At 43.8% G+C, this 16,827-nt stretch overlaps 1 protein-coding gene across 2 annotated transcripts in view; it reads right to left on the bottom strand.

Moving 5' to 3' along the window:
* The window catches only part of cdk14 (cyclin dependent kinase 14), a 570,262-nt gene that overhangs the window by 139,536 nt on the left and 413,899 nt on the right, over positions 1-16,827 (bottom strand). For both annotated transcript variants that reach the window (XM_078235399.1, XM_078235409.1), the window contains one exon: positions 6,164-6,303. In XM_078235399.1, coding sequence (XP_078091525.1) covers positions 6,164-6,303 — 140 coding nt within the window. The remainder of the gene's footprint in view (positions 1-6,163; positions 6,304-16,827) is intronic.

Below are 16,827 nucleotides of genomic sequence, written 5' to 3'. Positions count from 1 at the left end.
GGAGGCATTGGAAAAGGAGGAGGAAGTGTAAAGCTCAGCTGATCAACAAGTTGGCCTAGTGAATCCTGCACCTTCTGAGCCCACTGTCTTCATCTGCAGCAAGTGTGGCAGAGTGGGGTTCCTGAGTCACACCAGGCAATGGTTAACAGAGTTGACCACCAAGACCACTATTATCTCATGAAATAGACAGCTACCAGAATGGAAAGGAATCAGATCCAGTGTCACCATCAAACACTTCATACATACTATTACACTTCACATAAGCTTGTTTCCCTTCTGTTCATTAGCTCAGCATGGGTTAAACACATACTGGGTAATTTGCTAACTTCACACACTTGATGGGAGCCTTGTCACAATATAATTTATGTATTGGAAACTTGGGCATAAACACTTGCTTTTTTCAAAGCAGTAAATGAGATGATCACACATGACTGAAGCCTGCCCAAAATGGAGCACAAGCCCTTAATTTATGGTGGGGAAGATGGAAGTTCAATTCGTAGAATTGCAGAATGGTTCCAGCACAGACGATCATGTTTGGGCATGGTGATTATTCCCACAGAGATGCATTCTGGCATCATTTCATACAACCCAGTGAGGCAATGATGACACTTACGTCAGTCAACAATCAGCCAAGACTGCAGTTTTGACATTGCCTGATATCAGTGATTGATGACAAACCACATAAATTATTCACTGCCTCCCAGATGATCCAATCAGTCCTACCAGCAAAGGGTTCAGCACCATTCATTTAGATTTTGCAACGAGTAACATTGGAATCAATCAACATCAGCAAGCCTCATTGGGCTATGACTAAAGGAACAGAGCTTCCATTTGCAAGAGAAAGAGAAAGGTGTTGAATCATTTCCCACTAAAAGGGAACAGAGCACAAGACAGCTTTTACTAAAGTGACAGTAAGAGAGCTTGTGCAGTTTGGCTCCTTGTGCCACCATCTGATCCAGTACAATTCACTGTGGCAAACGAGTCATTATTCTAATGGTGCAGCAGCTACCTCTTGCACTGACATGCTAAGGGTTATTCTTGGGGTTATTGCAAGGCAGCAACATGGAACACATAGAAACATAAAAAATAGAAGCAAGAGTAGACCATTCGGCCTTTTGAATCTACTCCGCCATTCATTTTGATCATGGAATTCAATATCTTGATACCCCCTTCCCCCCCTTTGCCACAAGAGTTATATCTAATTTCTTCTTGAAATCAGACAATGTTTTGGTCTCAACTACATTCTGTGGTAGTGAATTCCACATGCATCCTTACCCTTGTCAATAGCTCACTGAAACAAGTTCTTTGTTGCGCAGTATTTCATGGCAAGCTAGAAAGAATCCTGTTGCTAATTCCATACTATCTTGCTACATCACTATATTGCTTCTTCTTATGCAGTCCCTCTGTGACAACGATAACTTGCTTCCTCACTAAAAACGAGTTCGGAGGTGACTGAAGATTGCAATACAGTCTCTGTCCGAGGTGGGGCACTTAGTCGTTGGAGGAGTGCTTGAGTGGGGTACTTGGATTGCCACGCACTCTTTTTGGGGTCAATGCTTGGTTTCAGCTTGCTCTCAGCGATCAAACCCGAAGTATTCAGCTCCTTCCTGAATGCTTTCCCTCCACTTCAGACTGTCTTGTGCCAGGGATTCCCGAGTGCTTGCGAGGGTGTTGCAATTTTTCCCCAGGAGGCTTTGAGGGTGCCCTTGAAGTGTTTCCTCTGCCCTCCTGGGGTTTGCTTGCGATGTCGAAGCTCCAAGTAGAGCTCTTGTTTCAGAAGTCTCATGTCTGGCACGGGGACGATGTGGCCCACCCAGTGGAGCTAATCGAGCGTGGTCAATACTTTAATGCTGGCCTGAGTGAGAACATCGGTATGCCTATCCTGCCAATAGATTTTCAGGATCTTGCAGAGACAGCGTTACTGGTACTTCACCAGGGTTTTGAGATGTCTGCCATACATAATCCATGTCTCTGCACCACAAATGGCATACTTGCCTTCTTCAGCCGGGGCATTGAGTACAGGAATCAACAAATCATGTTGCAGCTATGTAAAACGTTGGTTAGGCAACATTTGGAGTATTGCATGCAGTTCTGGTCACCAAATTATCAGAAGGACGTGGAAGCTTTGGACAGAGTGCAAAGAAGGTTCACCAGGATGTTGCCTGTCTCGAAGGTGTTGGCTATGAAGAGAGGTTGAATCAACTAGGATTGTTTTCACTGGAAAGACGGAGGCTGAGGGGAGATGTGATAGAGGTTTACAAAATTATGAGAGCCATAGACAGGGTGGATAATCAGAAGCTTTTTCCCAGGGTGGAAGTGTCAATTACTAGGGGGCACAGGTTCAAAGTGAGAGAGGGAAAGTTTAAGGGAGATGTGCAAGGGTAGTTTTTCACGCAGAGAGTGGTGGGTGCCTAAAACGTGCTGCTGAGGTGGTGGTGGAAGCAGGCGCATTAACAACATTTAAGAGGCATCTGGATGGGTACATGAGTAGGGAGGAAATAGAGGGATACAGACCGAGTAAAGGCAGGAGGGTATTTTTTAGTTAGGGCATCATGATCGGCACAGGCGTGAAGGGCCTGTTCCTGTGCTGTACCTTCCTTTGTTCTATATAGGAGGGTGGGCATCACTCTTGCTCTGTAGATCATGAGCTTACTGCCAAGTCTGAGGTCCTCATCTTCAAACACAGGTGTCTTCAGGTGACTAAAGACAGTGCTGGTACTCAGAAGGCAGTGTTAAATCTTGTCATCAATGTCTCTCCTCGTTGACAGTTGGCTCCCAAGTACAGAAAGTTATCCACATTAACCAAGGCCTCATCGTGGATTTTGATAACTGGAGGGGCCAGTGCAGTGTGGTAGGAGCAGGTTGGTAGAGGACCATTATCTTATGGATCTTTAGTGAAGGCGCATGCTCTCATACACCTCGGTGAAGGTGTTGAAGATGGCTTGGAGCATTGACTCGAGTGTGCGCAGGAGGGCCGAATGGCCTCCTCCTATTTCCTACATTTCTATGTATTCCAGCAGGGAGCTTGTGGAGGATGCGATGGAGCATTGCAGTAAGGAAGATCGAGAGGCACATCAATGCGATGGCACAACAATGCTTGACCCCAGTCTGAATGTGAATTCTATCTGTATTGGATCCATTCGACAGGATCACAGCTGGCATGTCATCATGGAGCAGGTGGAGGAGGATGGTGACAAAATGTTGGGGGCAGCCAAAGTAGAGGAAGGCACTCCATAATCCCATGTTGCTGACTGTGCTGAAGGCCTTTGAGGCCAAAGAAGGCCAAGTACAGGAGTTGATACTGTACCTTGCATTTCTCTTGTAGTTGCCTTGCGGTGAAGATAGCGTCCATTGTGCTTAGTGGACGGAATCCGCATTGCGACTCTGGGAGGAGCTCTTCCGCCACAGGGAGAAGGTGTCTAAGGAAGACTCTTGCAATGACCTTCCTTGTGGACAACATCAGGGAAATTCCTCTGTACATCCCACTATGTACATGTGTAACGTCATTTCCATGGAAACAGCAAAAAGCATGGACTGGATTACAAACACAAAAAGTTGAGGAAAGCACCTCAACGATCAAGAAACAAATTTCTCAAAGTGGCACTCTCTCCTAATTTTTCTGCACGGCTTGCTATTATTTGTGAACAAAGGTTGAATTTTCTTCAAAGAATAAGGAGAACCATAAGATAAGAAACACTTCGCCCAAATGTTCGCATGAGCATTCTGATTTTGACTTCAAACTTAGGATTGTGGAGTGTCAAATTATGTCTTAGAATCATAGAATCCCTACAGTACAGAAGAAGGAGGCCATTTAGCCCATTGAGTCTATACTGACCACAATCCCACCCAGGCCATATCCCCGTAACCCCACATATTTACCCTGCTAATTCCCCTGATACTAGGGTCAATTTAGCATGGCCAATCAACCTAACCTGCACATCTTAGTTTTGTTTTGTACTTTTATACCCTGTGCTCAAACTGTCCACAATTATTTGACTTGGGACTCTAGTAGCTAGCACAAAGCTACACTAACTTAGTTAGTCCAGGGACAACAGAAATCCAGATCCAATCAGTGAAAGAATAATCGTATCCTGCAGTATCCTCTCGATGCAGAGCTGAAAATTCAAACCCACTTTACACAAATGATATCAATGAGTTTTTAATAAATTTGGTATATATTTAGCTGCTATGGTCTGGAACTCACAAACTGGTATTTTGAACAATTGGTATACACTTAGATTCTTGAATCAGAAAGGGACCAACATTTAGCTTCCTTAGCTATTTTGCTAGATTAATTTTTCAAATCACTCACATTGCAGCCAAGGCATTTATGATTTCTTCTACGATGCTTACATTGGTGCCATCCAATTTGTGCAGCATGTTGCACATCAAAAAGTTGAAGGCAGGGGTGAGGGACCGGCGGGGGTGGGGTGGGGTGGGGCGGGGGTGGGGTGGGGTGGGGCGGGGGGGGCAGTTAAATTGGTCTTTGGCTTTGGAAATGAAAGCGAGACAAAATGTAAAACCCCTCATTTTACTCGATTGCAAATGTCCAATTTTCACCTCCTTTGTCTTAAACTGAAAGAGAGCTCGAGTAATCGAAAACACAATACATTTGTTGATTTGGAAAGTGCAGCTTGATTTGTACTCAGTTAAAGTGATAGCTGGTTGGCACCAGAGGCTACTTGTGCGCAACAAGAACCATTGTTTCAATGGCTAAATAGATCGCGAGTCAACTTTTCAATTAGTCATCTCAATCATACCTGAGCTAATTCAAGTGAAATGAGTCACATATTCACTATGTTTGACAGCCGTAATGAGGACCATTGTTTTAACATTGCACTCCACCCCCAATGAGTGAACAGAGCTCTTAAGGAGTGATAACTGTAAACAAGATGACCAACAGTCCATTCAACCCTATATGGAGGTGAATCAGTGTTAGCATTGAAGCTCTGATGTGTGGTCAACTGTTGCTGATGCTCCTAAAGAAATAAACTAGTCAGTTTTAAGTTTATTTATTAGAGTCACATGTCAGCTTACATGAACACTGCAATGAAGTTACTGTGAAAATCCCCTAGTGGCCACATTCCAATGCCTGTTCAGGTACACAGAGGGAGAATTTAGCATAGCCAATGTCCCGAACCAGCACGTTTTTCGGACTGTGGGAGTAAGCCAGAGGAAACCCACGCAGACGCAGGGAGAACGTGCACACTCCACACAGACAGTGACCCGAGGCTTGAATTGAATCCAGATCCCTGCTGCTGTGAGGCAGCAGTGCTAACCACTGCTCCATTGTGGCGGCAGCCCTCTGGAACTGTGATGCAGAGATCAGCTGCAGGCAGCTGGACATACAGCTGTAGACTGCTGGACACACTGCTGTGGTTGTCGGGGTTGCGGAGGGGAGAAGTTGAGGTGGGGGAGCAGTCCCCGTCATGTTTTGAATGACCAGATGACTAGAAAGGTTATAATTTTGGCAATCGCAACCACAACAGCTGGAGTCACTAAGGACCCATCTGAATCAGATGCCACTCGAGCCTAGACCTACACATTGCATTTCTCCTCAGAGGCAGTCAGGTAATTGATCCAGGGCCAGTACAGCTGTTTCCAGCCTTGGCTCTTCTCCTCCTCTGTGGTTGCATCATCCATTCCTCCTGATCTTCATCTGACAGCACAGTTGTCGCTGTAACTGATGTAATATGCATTTGTTTAAAATCATTAAACAAGGAGAGTTTAAGCCCTGTAGTGATAGCAGAACCTGCTTCCGCTTGGACTGAAGGGATAATTATCACTAAGGCTTTACGGTGGCCAAAAAAGTTTTCTTCTAACTGAACTGGACTGAGGCTATTCCCTATTTTTTTGGCACGGCTTTTGTTTCTAAGGATTTTAAAGTCCATAGTCGAAAATTCCACATTCAAACTAACAAAACTAATGTTAACTTGAAGATTGCTATTTTTCACCCAGCAAAAAAAGCTAGTACCAAAACTACGGAATCAAAACAAAAGGCAAAAAACACTACTTGCTAAATAAAAGTTAAAAATCTGGATTTGCAATAATAGGCAAAGAGAATTATTCAATGAGACTTCCTTCAAATAAAAGGAAACCCATCTTTGTGAATCACACGGGTTTAGATGTTGTGGAATCTGATTAAAGCTGGTAATATACTCACTGTCTGAGAGCTCCCACAGTCGAGGAGGAAGATCACTGAAGTACTCGTGGTTCAGTGCAGCGGGAGCTGACAGCCTGTTCTTTGGAAAGCACTGTAGAAGCTTAGAGGCAAGATCTTCAGCATGGGCCACATAATCTAGTCTGAAATGCAAGGGTGCAAAAGGACATTACATCTATTTGAAAGGTGTACAACTGCATCACCTAAAACAAGATCAACACTCCACTGAAAATGAAAACGGCAGCTGGGGCTACAAAGCGCACAAATAATTAGTTACAACATGAAAGCATGGCTTTCTAGTGAAATGCTGCAGAAATTTTATGCATGCATGAGCAAAAGGTCTTTTTACCAACCAAAGATATTTTAATCAATATAAATTCACTAAAACTCCTCACAGGCACCAATCCTTTTTCTTTCCTGTTTCAAGATTATCAAAAAAAAATGCAGCAATAAAAACAACCACATTTTTTTATAGCACTGTATAGGAAAGCTAATAGAATATTATCATTTATGGCAAGGGGGATTGAATATTAAGGTAGAGAGGTTATGTTTCAGTTATACAGGGCATTGGTGAGATCGCACTCAGAGTATTGTGCATAATATTGGTCTCCTAATTTAAGGAAGGATGTCAATGTGTTGGAAGCAGTTCAGAGAAGGTTTCCTAGACTAAGACTCGGAATGGACAAGCTGTCTGGTGGGGAAAAGCTAATGGTATTTGCTACCAAATAAACCTGTTGGACTTTAATCTGGTGTTGTTAAAACTCTTACAGGGAAAAGTTGGACAGGTTAGGCTTGTACCCGCTAGAGCAGGCTTTTTCAAAGTGTGGGTCGTGACCCGTACGCGGGTGTAAAAAGGTGTTTCCCCAAAGACATTAGTTGCTTCTGGCTGGATCCATCAGCAAACACAGGCACCGAGCCCGAGAACCGCTACACCCTGAAATTAACAAATATCCCAACTATTGGATAGGACATTATACATGATTTTTAAAATTGCAACCAAAGAGGTGCCTTACATTCGATGAACTCTAACACCACAAGGCCATACATTAACCTGAATGAGTACAAGGCATGTGGAGCATAGCCAGGCCCAGCTGACTCTCTGGCATGGATTTCCATGATGTGGAGATGCCGGCGTTGGACTGGGGTGAACACAGTAAGAAGTCTCACAACACCAGGTTAAAGTCCAACAGGTTTATTTGGTAGCAAATACCATAAGCTTTCGGAGCACTGCTCCTTCGTCAGATGGGGTGGAAATGTGCTCTCAAACAATGCAAACAGACAAAATCAAGTTGCAGAATACTGATTAGAATGCGAATCCTACAGCCAGCCAGGTCTTAAAGGTACAGACAATGTGGGTGGAGGGAACATTAAACACAGGTTAAAGAGATGTGTATTGACTCCAGACAGAACAGCTAATGAGATTCTACAAGCCCAGGAGGCAAGCTGTGGGGGTTACTGATAATGTGACATAAATCCAACATCCTGGTTTAGGCCGTCCTCATGTGTGCGGAACTTGGCTATCAGTTTCTGCTCAGCGACTCTGCGCTGTCGTGTGTCGTGAAGGCCGCCTTGGAGAACGCTTACCTGAAGATCCAAGGCTGAATGCCCGTTCCCTCCACCCACATTGTCTGTACCTTTAAGACCTGGCTGGCTGTAGGATTCGCATTCTAATCAGTATTCTGCAACTTGATTTTGTCTGTTTGCACTGTTTGAGAGCACATTTCCACTCCATCTGACGAAGGAGCAGTGCTCCGAAAGCTTATGGTATTTGCTACCAAATAAACCTGTTGGACTTTAACCTGGTGTTGTGAGACTTCTTACTGTGGATTTCCAGCACAGACAGTGGGTTTAGCCTGGGGCTGAGAGCCCAAGCACAGAAAGCCGTGTATTTACCAAGTGGAGAGATCTGCAAAATCAAGGCCACAATCTTACTCTCCACTGTTTGTCCTTTTGCCCCGGCCAACACACAAATTAAAAACAAAGAAATTAATTGACATTCATATGTCTTATCAGGATACCAGAGTTCTGCCGTGCGCGTATTTTAATGTAATTCACAGGATCTGCAGTGAGCAAGGAAGCGAGATTTGAAAGTCACCTTGCACCGAGTGGGGAAGGAGAGAATTCACTACATCCTCAGCAGCTACTTGAGGTGACAGTTACAAAAGGTACAGGATTCATGCTTCAGATTCCTCAAGGTCAAACCTTTTTACACAGAGCAGGAGCAGAATGGGAGGGAATAAACACCCGAGAATTAGCTCAGAGTCCAGGACAGCCCCTTCACGCTTTGTGCAGTCACTTAGTATGTGCTGAGCCAGTGACTGAATATCACGAGGTACGTTTTCACTTGTTCACGGGAAGTTCCAAATTAAATCCAAAGATGTGCGGGTTAGGTTGATTGGCCAGGTTAAAAATTGCCCCTTAGAGTCCTGGGATGCGTAGGTTAGAGGGATTAGCGGGTAAATATGTGGGGGTAGGGCCTGGGTGGGATTGTGGTCGGTGCAGACTCGATGGGCCGAATGGCCTCCTTCTGCACTGTAGGGTTTCTATGATTCTATGAATCTATGATTCTATGAAATCTTCATTTGGGTTTTTGGTAAGATGAAAAGTTGAAATTAACCTAATTACCAGTACAGTCTCTGACCACAAGAGGCAACAGTGAGCAGGTCAGCGCAGCCTTCATCCATACTGGGCGCCAAGCACCCTGTACATATGTGCTTTTGGCGTGAATTCACTTGGAGGTGAGCTTGTTTAATGTGCGTGCAAGGCAAGAGGATTGTGGACGTAGATCGTTTAGTTCTAAGAAAGAAACGGCCAGCGACACTAATAAGCAGCCTACCCGCTAGCCAGAATCTCACATCAGAATCTGCTGGAAGGAGCTGGAAAGTCCACCACAGTACAGAGATTGCTACTAGAGAACTGAGAACAGACTGACAAGCCATATTCAGTCGCATCAGGCTGTGCTGATGAGAACTGAAAATCCCATCTCACAAATGTGGATCGTCGTGAACAATGCTGATGAACAATTTTTGTCACTACGTTCCTGAGGAGAAGTTTCAGATTTTGAAAAAGTGGGTGAAAAATCCCTTTAAGTTTGAGAGCTCAGAGTCAGTTGTTAACTTATAGCTGACTCCAAATGAGGACAGTAAGAAGTCTCACAACACCAGGTTAAAGTCCAACAGCTTTATTTGGAATCATGAGCTTTCGGAGCACTGCTCCTTCATCAGGTGATGAGAGACTTCTTACTGTGCCCACCCCAGTCCAACGCCGGCATCTCCACATCATGGCTACCATCAACTCCAAATGTGGAGACTGAGCTGCTGTACCTGACCTGTCAGAGCTTGTTAAAAACACACAAGTCCAAGAGGTTGTCATATTTCTGGATTAGCATCTCCCAGGATTGCTGAGTAAGAACAGGCACCTTGTTGCTATTGCCCTTCACGACGATCCACATATGTGAGGCGGGATTTTCTGTTCCCATAAAGGTGAAGACAAACAAAGTAATTGGCTGAACTCTGCACCTGATATGTGCATTGCCCTCTCATCCTGTGAACCTGATTGGCATGAGCTCGTAAGGGACAAGCAGATTCACTTGGCACATTAAAGGTAAGTAAATGTGACATGGCTCCCGAACATCAGCCAGTTGGCAAAAGTGGGACCTGGGAAAAAGGTTTGAAAAATACTGCGCTAAAAAGTTTAGAAAAGTAGGAGATGGCGTGATTGAAACATAAGGGCAGCACAATGGTTAGCACTGCTGCCTCAAAGCACCAGGGACCAAGATTCGACTCCTGGCTTGGTTCACTGTGCAAATTTTCTTCTAAGAAAGTAACAAGGAGGATTGGTGGATTTTAGTAAGGCATTTGACAAGGTCTCACGTGGCATACTAATTAGAAAAATGAAATTCCATGGGCCCCAGATGAAAATGGTGAGTTGGATCTAAAATTGGGTCAGTGACAGGAAACAAAAGGTAATGGTTGATGGATATTTTTGCAAATGGAAAGTAATTCCCAGTCATGTGCCACAGGGTGTTGGGACCCTTGCTCATTTTTGTACCAATAAATGATTGAGACTTAAATGGGGCAGATACGATTGGGAAATTTGCTGATGACACAACAATTGGCCATGTAGTTGACAGTGAAGGGGACAGCTGTCGACTCCAGAGTGATATCAATGGTTTGGTTGAGTGGGCGGAAGGGTGGCAAATGGAATTCAATCCAGAGAAGTCTGAGGTAATGCATTTGGGGAGGGCAAACAACGCAAGGGAATAATCAATGAACAAGCGGATACTGAGAGGGATTGAATTGAGAGACCTTAGAGTGCATGTCCGCACGTCCCTAAAGGTGGCTGGACAGGTGGATAAGTTGGGAAAGAAAGCATATAAAACGTTTTCTTTTATTGGATGAGATATTGAATACAAAAGCAGGAATATAATGCTGAAACTGTATAAAACGTTCATGAGGCCACAACTGCAATTGTGTACAGTTATGGTCACCACATTACAGGAAGGACATAATTGCTCTGGAGTGCAGAGGAGATTTACAAGAATGTTGCCAGGGTCGTAAAATTTGAGCCATGAGAAAAAGGTTGTTTTCCTTGGAACGGAGAAGGCTGAGGGGTGACCTAGTTGAGGTGTACAAAATTATGAGGGGCTGAGGTAGGGTAGATAGGAAATACCTGCTTCCCCTAGCTAAGGAGCCAGTTACCGGGGGCATTGATTTATGATGATTGGTAGAAGGATTAGAGGGGACAAGGGGAGAAAAATCTTTCACCCAGAGGGTGGTGGGCATCTGGAATTCACTGCCCGAATTGGTTCAGGCAGAAATGCTCAACTCCTGCAAAAGGCACCTGAATCGGCAGCTGAATTGCTGTAATGATTAGGGCAGAGTTTACAAGTATTGTAATATTGTACACGGTTATGAAAGAAAGCAACTATGCCCATCATCATCATGCCTACTGCATTTCAGCAGCAGATTCTAATGAGAGTTGCTGTTGTCCTCCCCTCAAGTTATTTTTTCAGGTTGTGCGATATTTCACTGCTGGCACTTGGCTTTTCAATTTATCACTTTCAAAAGTTGGCAATTCTTTTTTTTTTAAAACTGTTTATTCTTTTCAGGCACTCTGCTGTTGTGTACACTCTCAAACAAATTCAAATAGTTTTGCAATGCTGGACCATCCTTTTCAGAATCTCTGCCACGGTGAGCTTAACTGAATGATTGTTTTTCACAGACTTGTGTTGCAAGGGTGAAAAGTTCCATTTCAGAGATTTGGAAGTTTACTTAAGCCCGCCATTTCCCTTTAATCAAACCAATGTCGCATCACACCATTTACAAAGAACGAGTTGTGTGTTCTGACTACATCAGTAGACCTAGAAATCAGATCAGATGCTACAGGAGTGCACGGAACGCAAGGCAAGAACCCCAAGCAATTGTTCAGTGGCCAGAAACTGAATGGAGATTGTCTCGTGCTGCGGGGATGCTGGCTGGAGCAACTGAGCATCCTGGAAGGGCAGAGGCAGTCAGGAGGGAGTGTGCAGTGGCTGTTAGTGGTCTGTTGTTTTACTCTGGGATCAGAAGCAACAATTCTACTCCTTCAGGTTTCAATTCAGTTGAGCAAAATGAAACAAGTCCTTACCTTTTTGCTGCAGTCCACTTCAGGGTCTGCCTACTCTGCACCTCCGAAAACCGACTGCAGCATTCAGAATAGTCCTAACATCTATTTCAGGTGGGGCACTAGGTTCTAGCGAGGCACTGACCCATATCACCGTGTATATACTTGCAGAGAATGAGCAGGCGCCCCATAGCTAGTTCCTTCAGCACCCATTTTTCACCTAAATAATGGGCCGGGTGCAATCGAATTTCTCAACCACAATTTCAGAACTGCCCTAATTCCCCATTATCAAAGTGACCATAACAAAATACTTGCTCCAAAATACTTGTTCATGGGGTGTGGGCATCGTTGGCAAGGCCAACTTTTATTGCCCATCTCAAACTGCCGTTCAGAAATGGCATATATCCTCCACTTGCAGTAAAATTACAGAAATCCCTTGTTCTGTTTTGCAAAAAATTCATGCCCCTTAGAATTACCCAGTGTTAGTGAGAAAAAAAACTGTTTAAAAATGCTTCAAACAGAATGCAAAATTCATGAAAAGGAAGGTGTATGCTTCAAAGCAGAGAGTAGATTTTGATACCAAAATAAGCTATAAGGGAGTATAACATCTTGGTTTAGGAAGTTAGAGCCACTTAAGTGTGCATATCCCAGCAATCAAAAGTTAAGAGATTACATGTGGAAATGATAGTAAAGGTTAAGTATCATTTTAAATCTGGTGCCAAAGACCATTGTGTTTGAACTTATGCCAGATGTTTCAAAGCTCTGAATATTTACTGCATGAAACCAGCTGACATATTCGACAGTAATAAATTTAAGGATTTTTAATTTTAGTGTACATTTATACTGCCGCGCTCCCCCTTACAACAGCAAAGTAACAATGTAAGTCCAGAGGCAGATCCTGAACCCACCCTGGAGGGGAGTGGAGTAAGAGTTTCTGGGAGAAGCAGTTTCACACAGCGTGGGTTAATCACCATATGGAGTCCAACTTGTGGTGCCAAAGTGAGATTAGCAAGTACTCGGGTGGCCTGGTTAAATTTGCCAAGAGCCCACTTAAAATGTATTGACAGCGGACACTCTGCTCATGGTCTCAAAATCTTTCACTTGAAACCATGTTGGCTTGTTCTAATCACACTATAATTTTTAAGTGCATTGTTGAGACTTCCTTAATAATAGATCACAGCTCAGAGAACTTTTACAGCTCTAATGGCCAGGAGCACATGCATGTTAATACACGTGTTCAGCATTCTGCTCTGAATCACAGCCAGGCCACACAAACAAAACACGACCACCTGTGAATTGATAGCATTGATAGGGAACGGAGATTGATACTTATGCTCCTAAATCATCCATTAAAGTGAATTAGAGAGAGCGGCTCAGGATGCCTTTTGCTGAATCTTGAAGCGGTAATCCAATTATCCACAGATATTTTAAAGAGACAGATGGATTGTGGGCACACATTTATTAACACGTGTCACTAAAGTTGTGCGTTTGCTTTAGATATTGACGTTCAGCGATCCTGGCAAAAGGCATAAGGTGACCCCTCATCTCATATTCGTCGCCTCCGCCCAATATCTAGTTGCACAGTTACGTAAATTAACAGGTGGGTGTAACAATGAACCCCTTGTTGTATGAACAGGTTACTGCATCTTTCATAGATTTCCACATACATGTTCCTTCAATTGTGTGTGGGCGGGCAGACTGATTGCACTTTAGTGAGACATGCCTCTACACAAGTATACAAACTAGTTTGTTCTACAATTACTAATTGAAGAAAAACACGAGGTAAATCTCGTTGAAGGCAGGCTACACAATCCATCTGTCTTGCTATCAAATGAAATCAATGCATCACATTGAATACCTTGGCTTTCTTTGGGGGAAGTTCTTACCCTGAAATATCATCAGTTGGCTATGCCTACATGGGCTTTCTTTTTAAGGGAGGTTTGTCTACCTCATTCAGCAGTCACTGATGGAAGTAATGAGAGGAGGCACGCTCTCCAATCCCTCCTCTGTCCAGGGTTTGGTCAGTAGGCCTCCCCAGTTAAATTATCCATTCTCCCTCAGCCCTGCTCTACAGGTGGAGACCTGGCCAGATCATCAGGTGCTGTGCATAAATAGATGATTTCAATTTCATCCAGCCTCAAGTATGAAAATGCTTCCCAGAAATAGGAGGTAACCTAGGGGCTAAGAAGAGGGAGAAATTAAGGCAATTAACATCAGCAGAGAAAGAAGTATTGGAGAAACTTCAGGAACTAAAATCCAACAAATCCCTGGGACCTGATATCCTACATGCTGGGTTCCAAAAGGGATAGCTGCAGAGATAGTGGACATGCTAGCCATGATTTTACAAAATTCCTTAGGCTTAGGAAGATGGAAGAAATTGCTTTTCACGAAAATCGGGAGAGGAAGAAAAAGGGATAGCCTAACATCACTCACTGGGAATGGTTGGAAATCTATTATTAAGTAAGGCTTAACAATGCAGTTAAAAATGTCAATATATATAGTCAACATGGTTTTGAGGGAAACCTTGTTTGATAGATTTATGAGAGTTCTTTGAGATTGTAACTGGAAGGTTGGATAAAAGGGCACATATCAAAAATTAGATATAATATACCTGGATTTCCAAAAGGCATACAATAAGATCCCAGATAAAAGGTTAATAAGCAAGATAAAGGCTCATGGAGTTGGGGGTAATATATTGGATAGAAGATTGTTTAATGCACAGAATGCAAAGAGTGACATAAACAGGACATTTTCAAATTGGCAGGTTGTGAGCATTGGTGTGTGTAAACAGGATTGTAGCTCAGGCTTCAACTATTCACAATCCATATTGATGATTTAGAAGAAGAGGCAGAGGAAAATTTATCTAAGTTTGCTGATGCTACATAGCTTAGTGGAAAGATAAATGGTGGAGAACAGAGACTGCAAAAAGATAAAACAGGTTGAGTAGGAGAATAATGTAGGGAAGTGTGAAGTCGTAAGAATAGAAAAGCACAATTTTTTGAAAGGGGTGGAATTTGCAACAGGAAATTATCTTCAAAGAACAAAGAACAATACAGCACAGGAACAGGCTCTTCGGCCCTCCAAGCCTGTGCCGCTCATGTGCCCAACTAGACCATTCGTTTGTATCCCTCTATTCGCGTTATAGCTACCTATAACTTCACCAACTAGCCAGAAACATCCTGAACTATTTAAAGAGTAACTTTTTTTTAAATACAAGAAAAGACACTGGCCAAAGATGGTTGTGACATGTCACCTGATGTCTGGAATTGAAAGTGGACCATTTTGGAATAGTTACTACCTAGATTGCATGACAGACATGCCCTGACAGGATGTTCATGGAATTTCACATCCGAGTGTATCAAGGTCCACTTTGAAAAGGATTATTGAAAGGATGGTATTAAAAGAAAATGCCAGACTTTAATCAACTGTAATCCTGTCAAGTCAATGGGGAGCTGCTGGCCAGCCAGGTTGTACAACCAACAGACACGTAAACCCACTGTGGAGAATGAGAGAACTCCATCGCCTGTCGTATTCTACTATCTCAAAATGTGTCAAAGGTTTCTGACTTGAATCATCAAAATGCGATTACTTGTTCGGCAACAATGACCACAGCAGACATGGTAATCAAATTCCTCTGGAATATACAGCGAGCCGGACTTTAAGAACAGGGTTTGCTAAACAGCAGCAGAGGAATCTGGAGAAGCTGTTAATGAAGCAGAAAGGAATATCTCTTTCTCCCTCTCTTTTAAGTTAAGTAAAGCCCAATATCTCTACAGTCTAAAAATCCAGCACAAAGATAACGTGAGTCAGAAAGACACCACCAGAGAGATTTTGGGAAAAAAGGCTTTAAAAAAAAAGGTCCGCTCTGACAAAGGGTCATCTAGACTCGAAACGTTGGCTCTATTCTCTCCCCACAGATGCTGTCAGACCTGCTGAGATTTTCTGGCATTTTCTGGATAATTACCATACATGGCATGGTAGCTGTGCCAGTTTTGGAATCCTGGCTCCCTTTTAAATAACAACACACAGCAGCAGAAGTATCTAGCTAAACAACTGAGAAGCATGTTGAACAAAGTATGAAGGAATAATCTCTCTCTCTCTCGGAAGCCATGGAAAAGGTAAGTGGGAAGGGTGGGGTAGGGTCAGGAGAGGAGGGGATAGGACAGGTCTGGGTGTATGATGGGTCAGGTAGTAAGTCGGGGGTGGCAGGGTGGCACAGTGGTTAGCACTTCTGCCTCACAACACCAGGGACCCATGTACGATTCCAGCTTGGGTCACTGTCTGTGTGGAGTTTGCACATTCTCCCCATGTCTGTGTGGGTTTCCTCCGGGTGCTCCAGTTTCCTCCCACAGTCTGAAAGATGTGCTGGTTAGGTGCATTGGCCATGCTAAATTCTCCCTCAGCGTGCCCTAACATGCACCGCTGGAGTGTGGCAACCAGGGGACTTTCACAGTAACTTCACTGCAGTGTTAATTTAAGCCTTACTTGTGACACTAATCAATAAATTTAAACTAGTTGGAGGAGTGCAGGAGACTGTCAGGGGATGTCGTCATGGATTCGGCTGGGTAGTTGGTGGGGGTGGGAATAAGGGGTCAGGGGTTAGTCGGGAGGACAACTGGTCGTTCAAAGGGCTTCTGGAGTATGGTTACCCAGGAGTTAGAAGTCATTTCCATTCTCCTAAATTTTCTGGATAACCCTTCAGCTGAGAGAGTCAGAACCATCTAAACTATTTGATTTGAATGGGATTATCAGTTATTCCCAGTGCAGGGTAATTGTGTGGAGTGCACTGTGGCAGGTTCACCATTGCCAGCGGGGCAGGAAGAGTATGGGCACTGGGACCGCAGGGTGCCGGTGGGGGTTTAAAAGTTACCAGGGAGCTCCATGAAGAGGGCAATAGGAATTCGCAAGCCTCGGAGTTGCATTAACAATCTGTGGATTTCACAGTTTCAGAAAGGCATTCTGTTCGCATTCTGGCATTTGGTCCTGTAACCAATGTTAGGCAGAATGGAAATGTCAGCCTGCCCCGTGCTTTATCTCTGGGTTGCTCTGGAAGCAGTGAGTGC

Source organism: Mustelus asterias, chromosome 2 (genome assembly GCF_964213995.1).
Source record: "Mustelus asterias chromosome 2, sMusAst1.hap1.1, whole genome shotgun sequence".
Taxonomy (NCBI): domain Eukaryota; kingdom Metazoa; phylum Chordata; class Chondrichthyes; order Carcharhiniformes; family Triakidae; genus Mustelus; species Mustelus asterias.
Note: the sequence above shows the minus strand (reverse complement) of the source record. Positions and strands in the feature narration are given on the sequence as shown.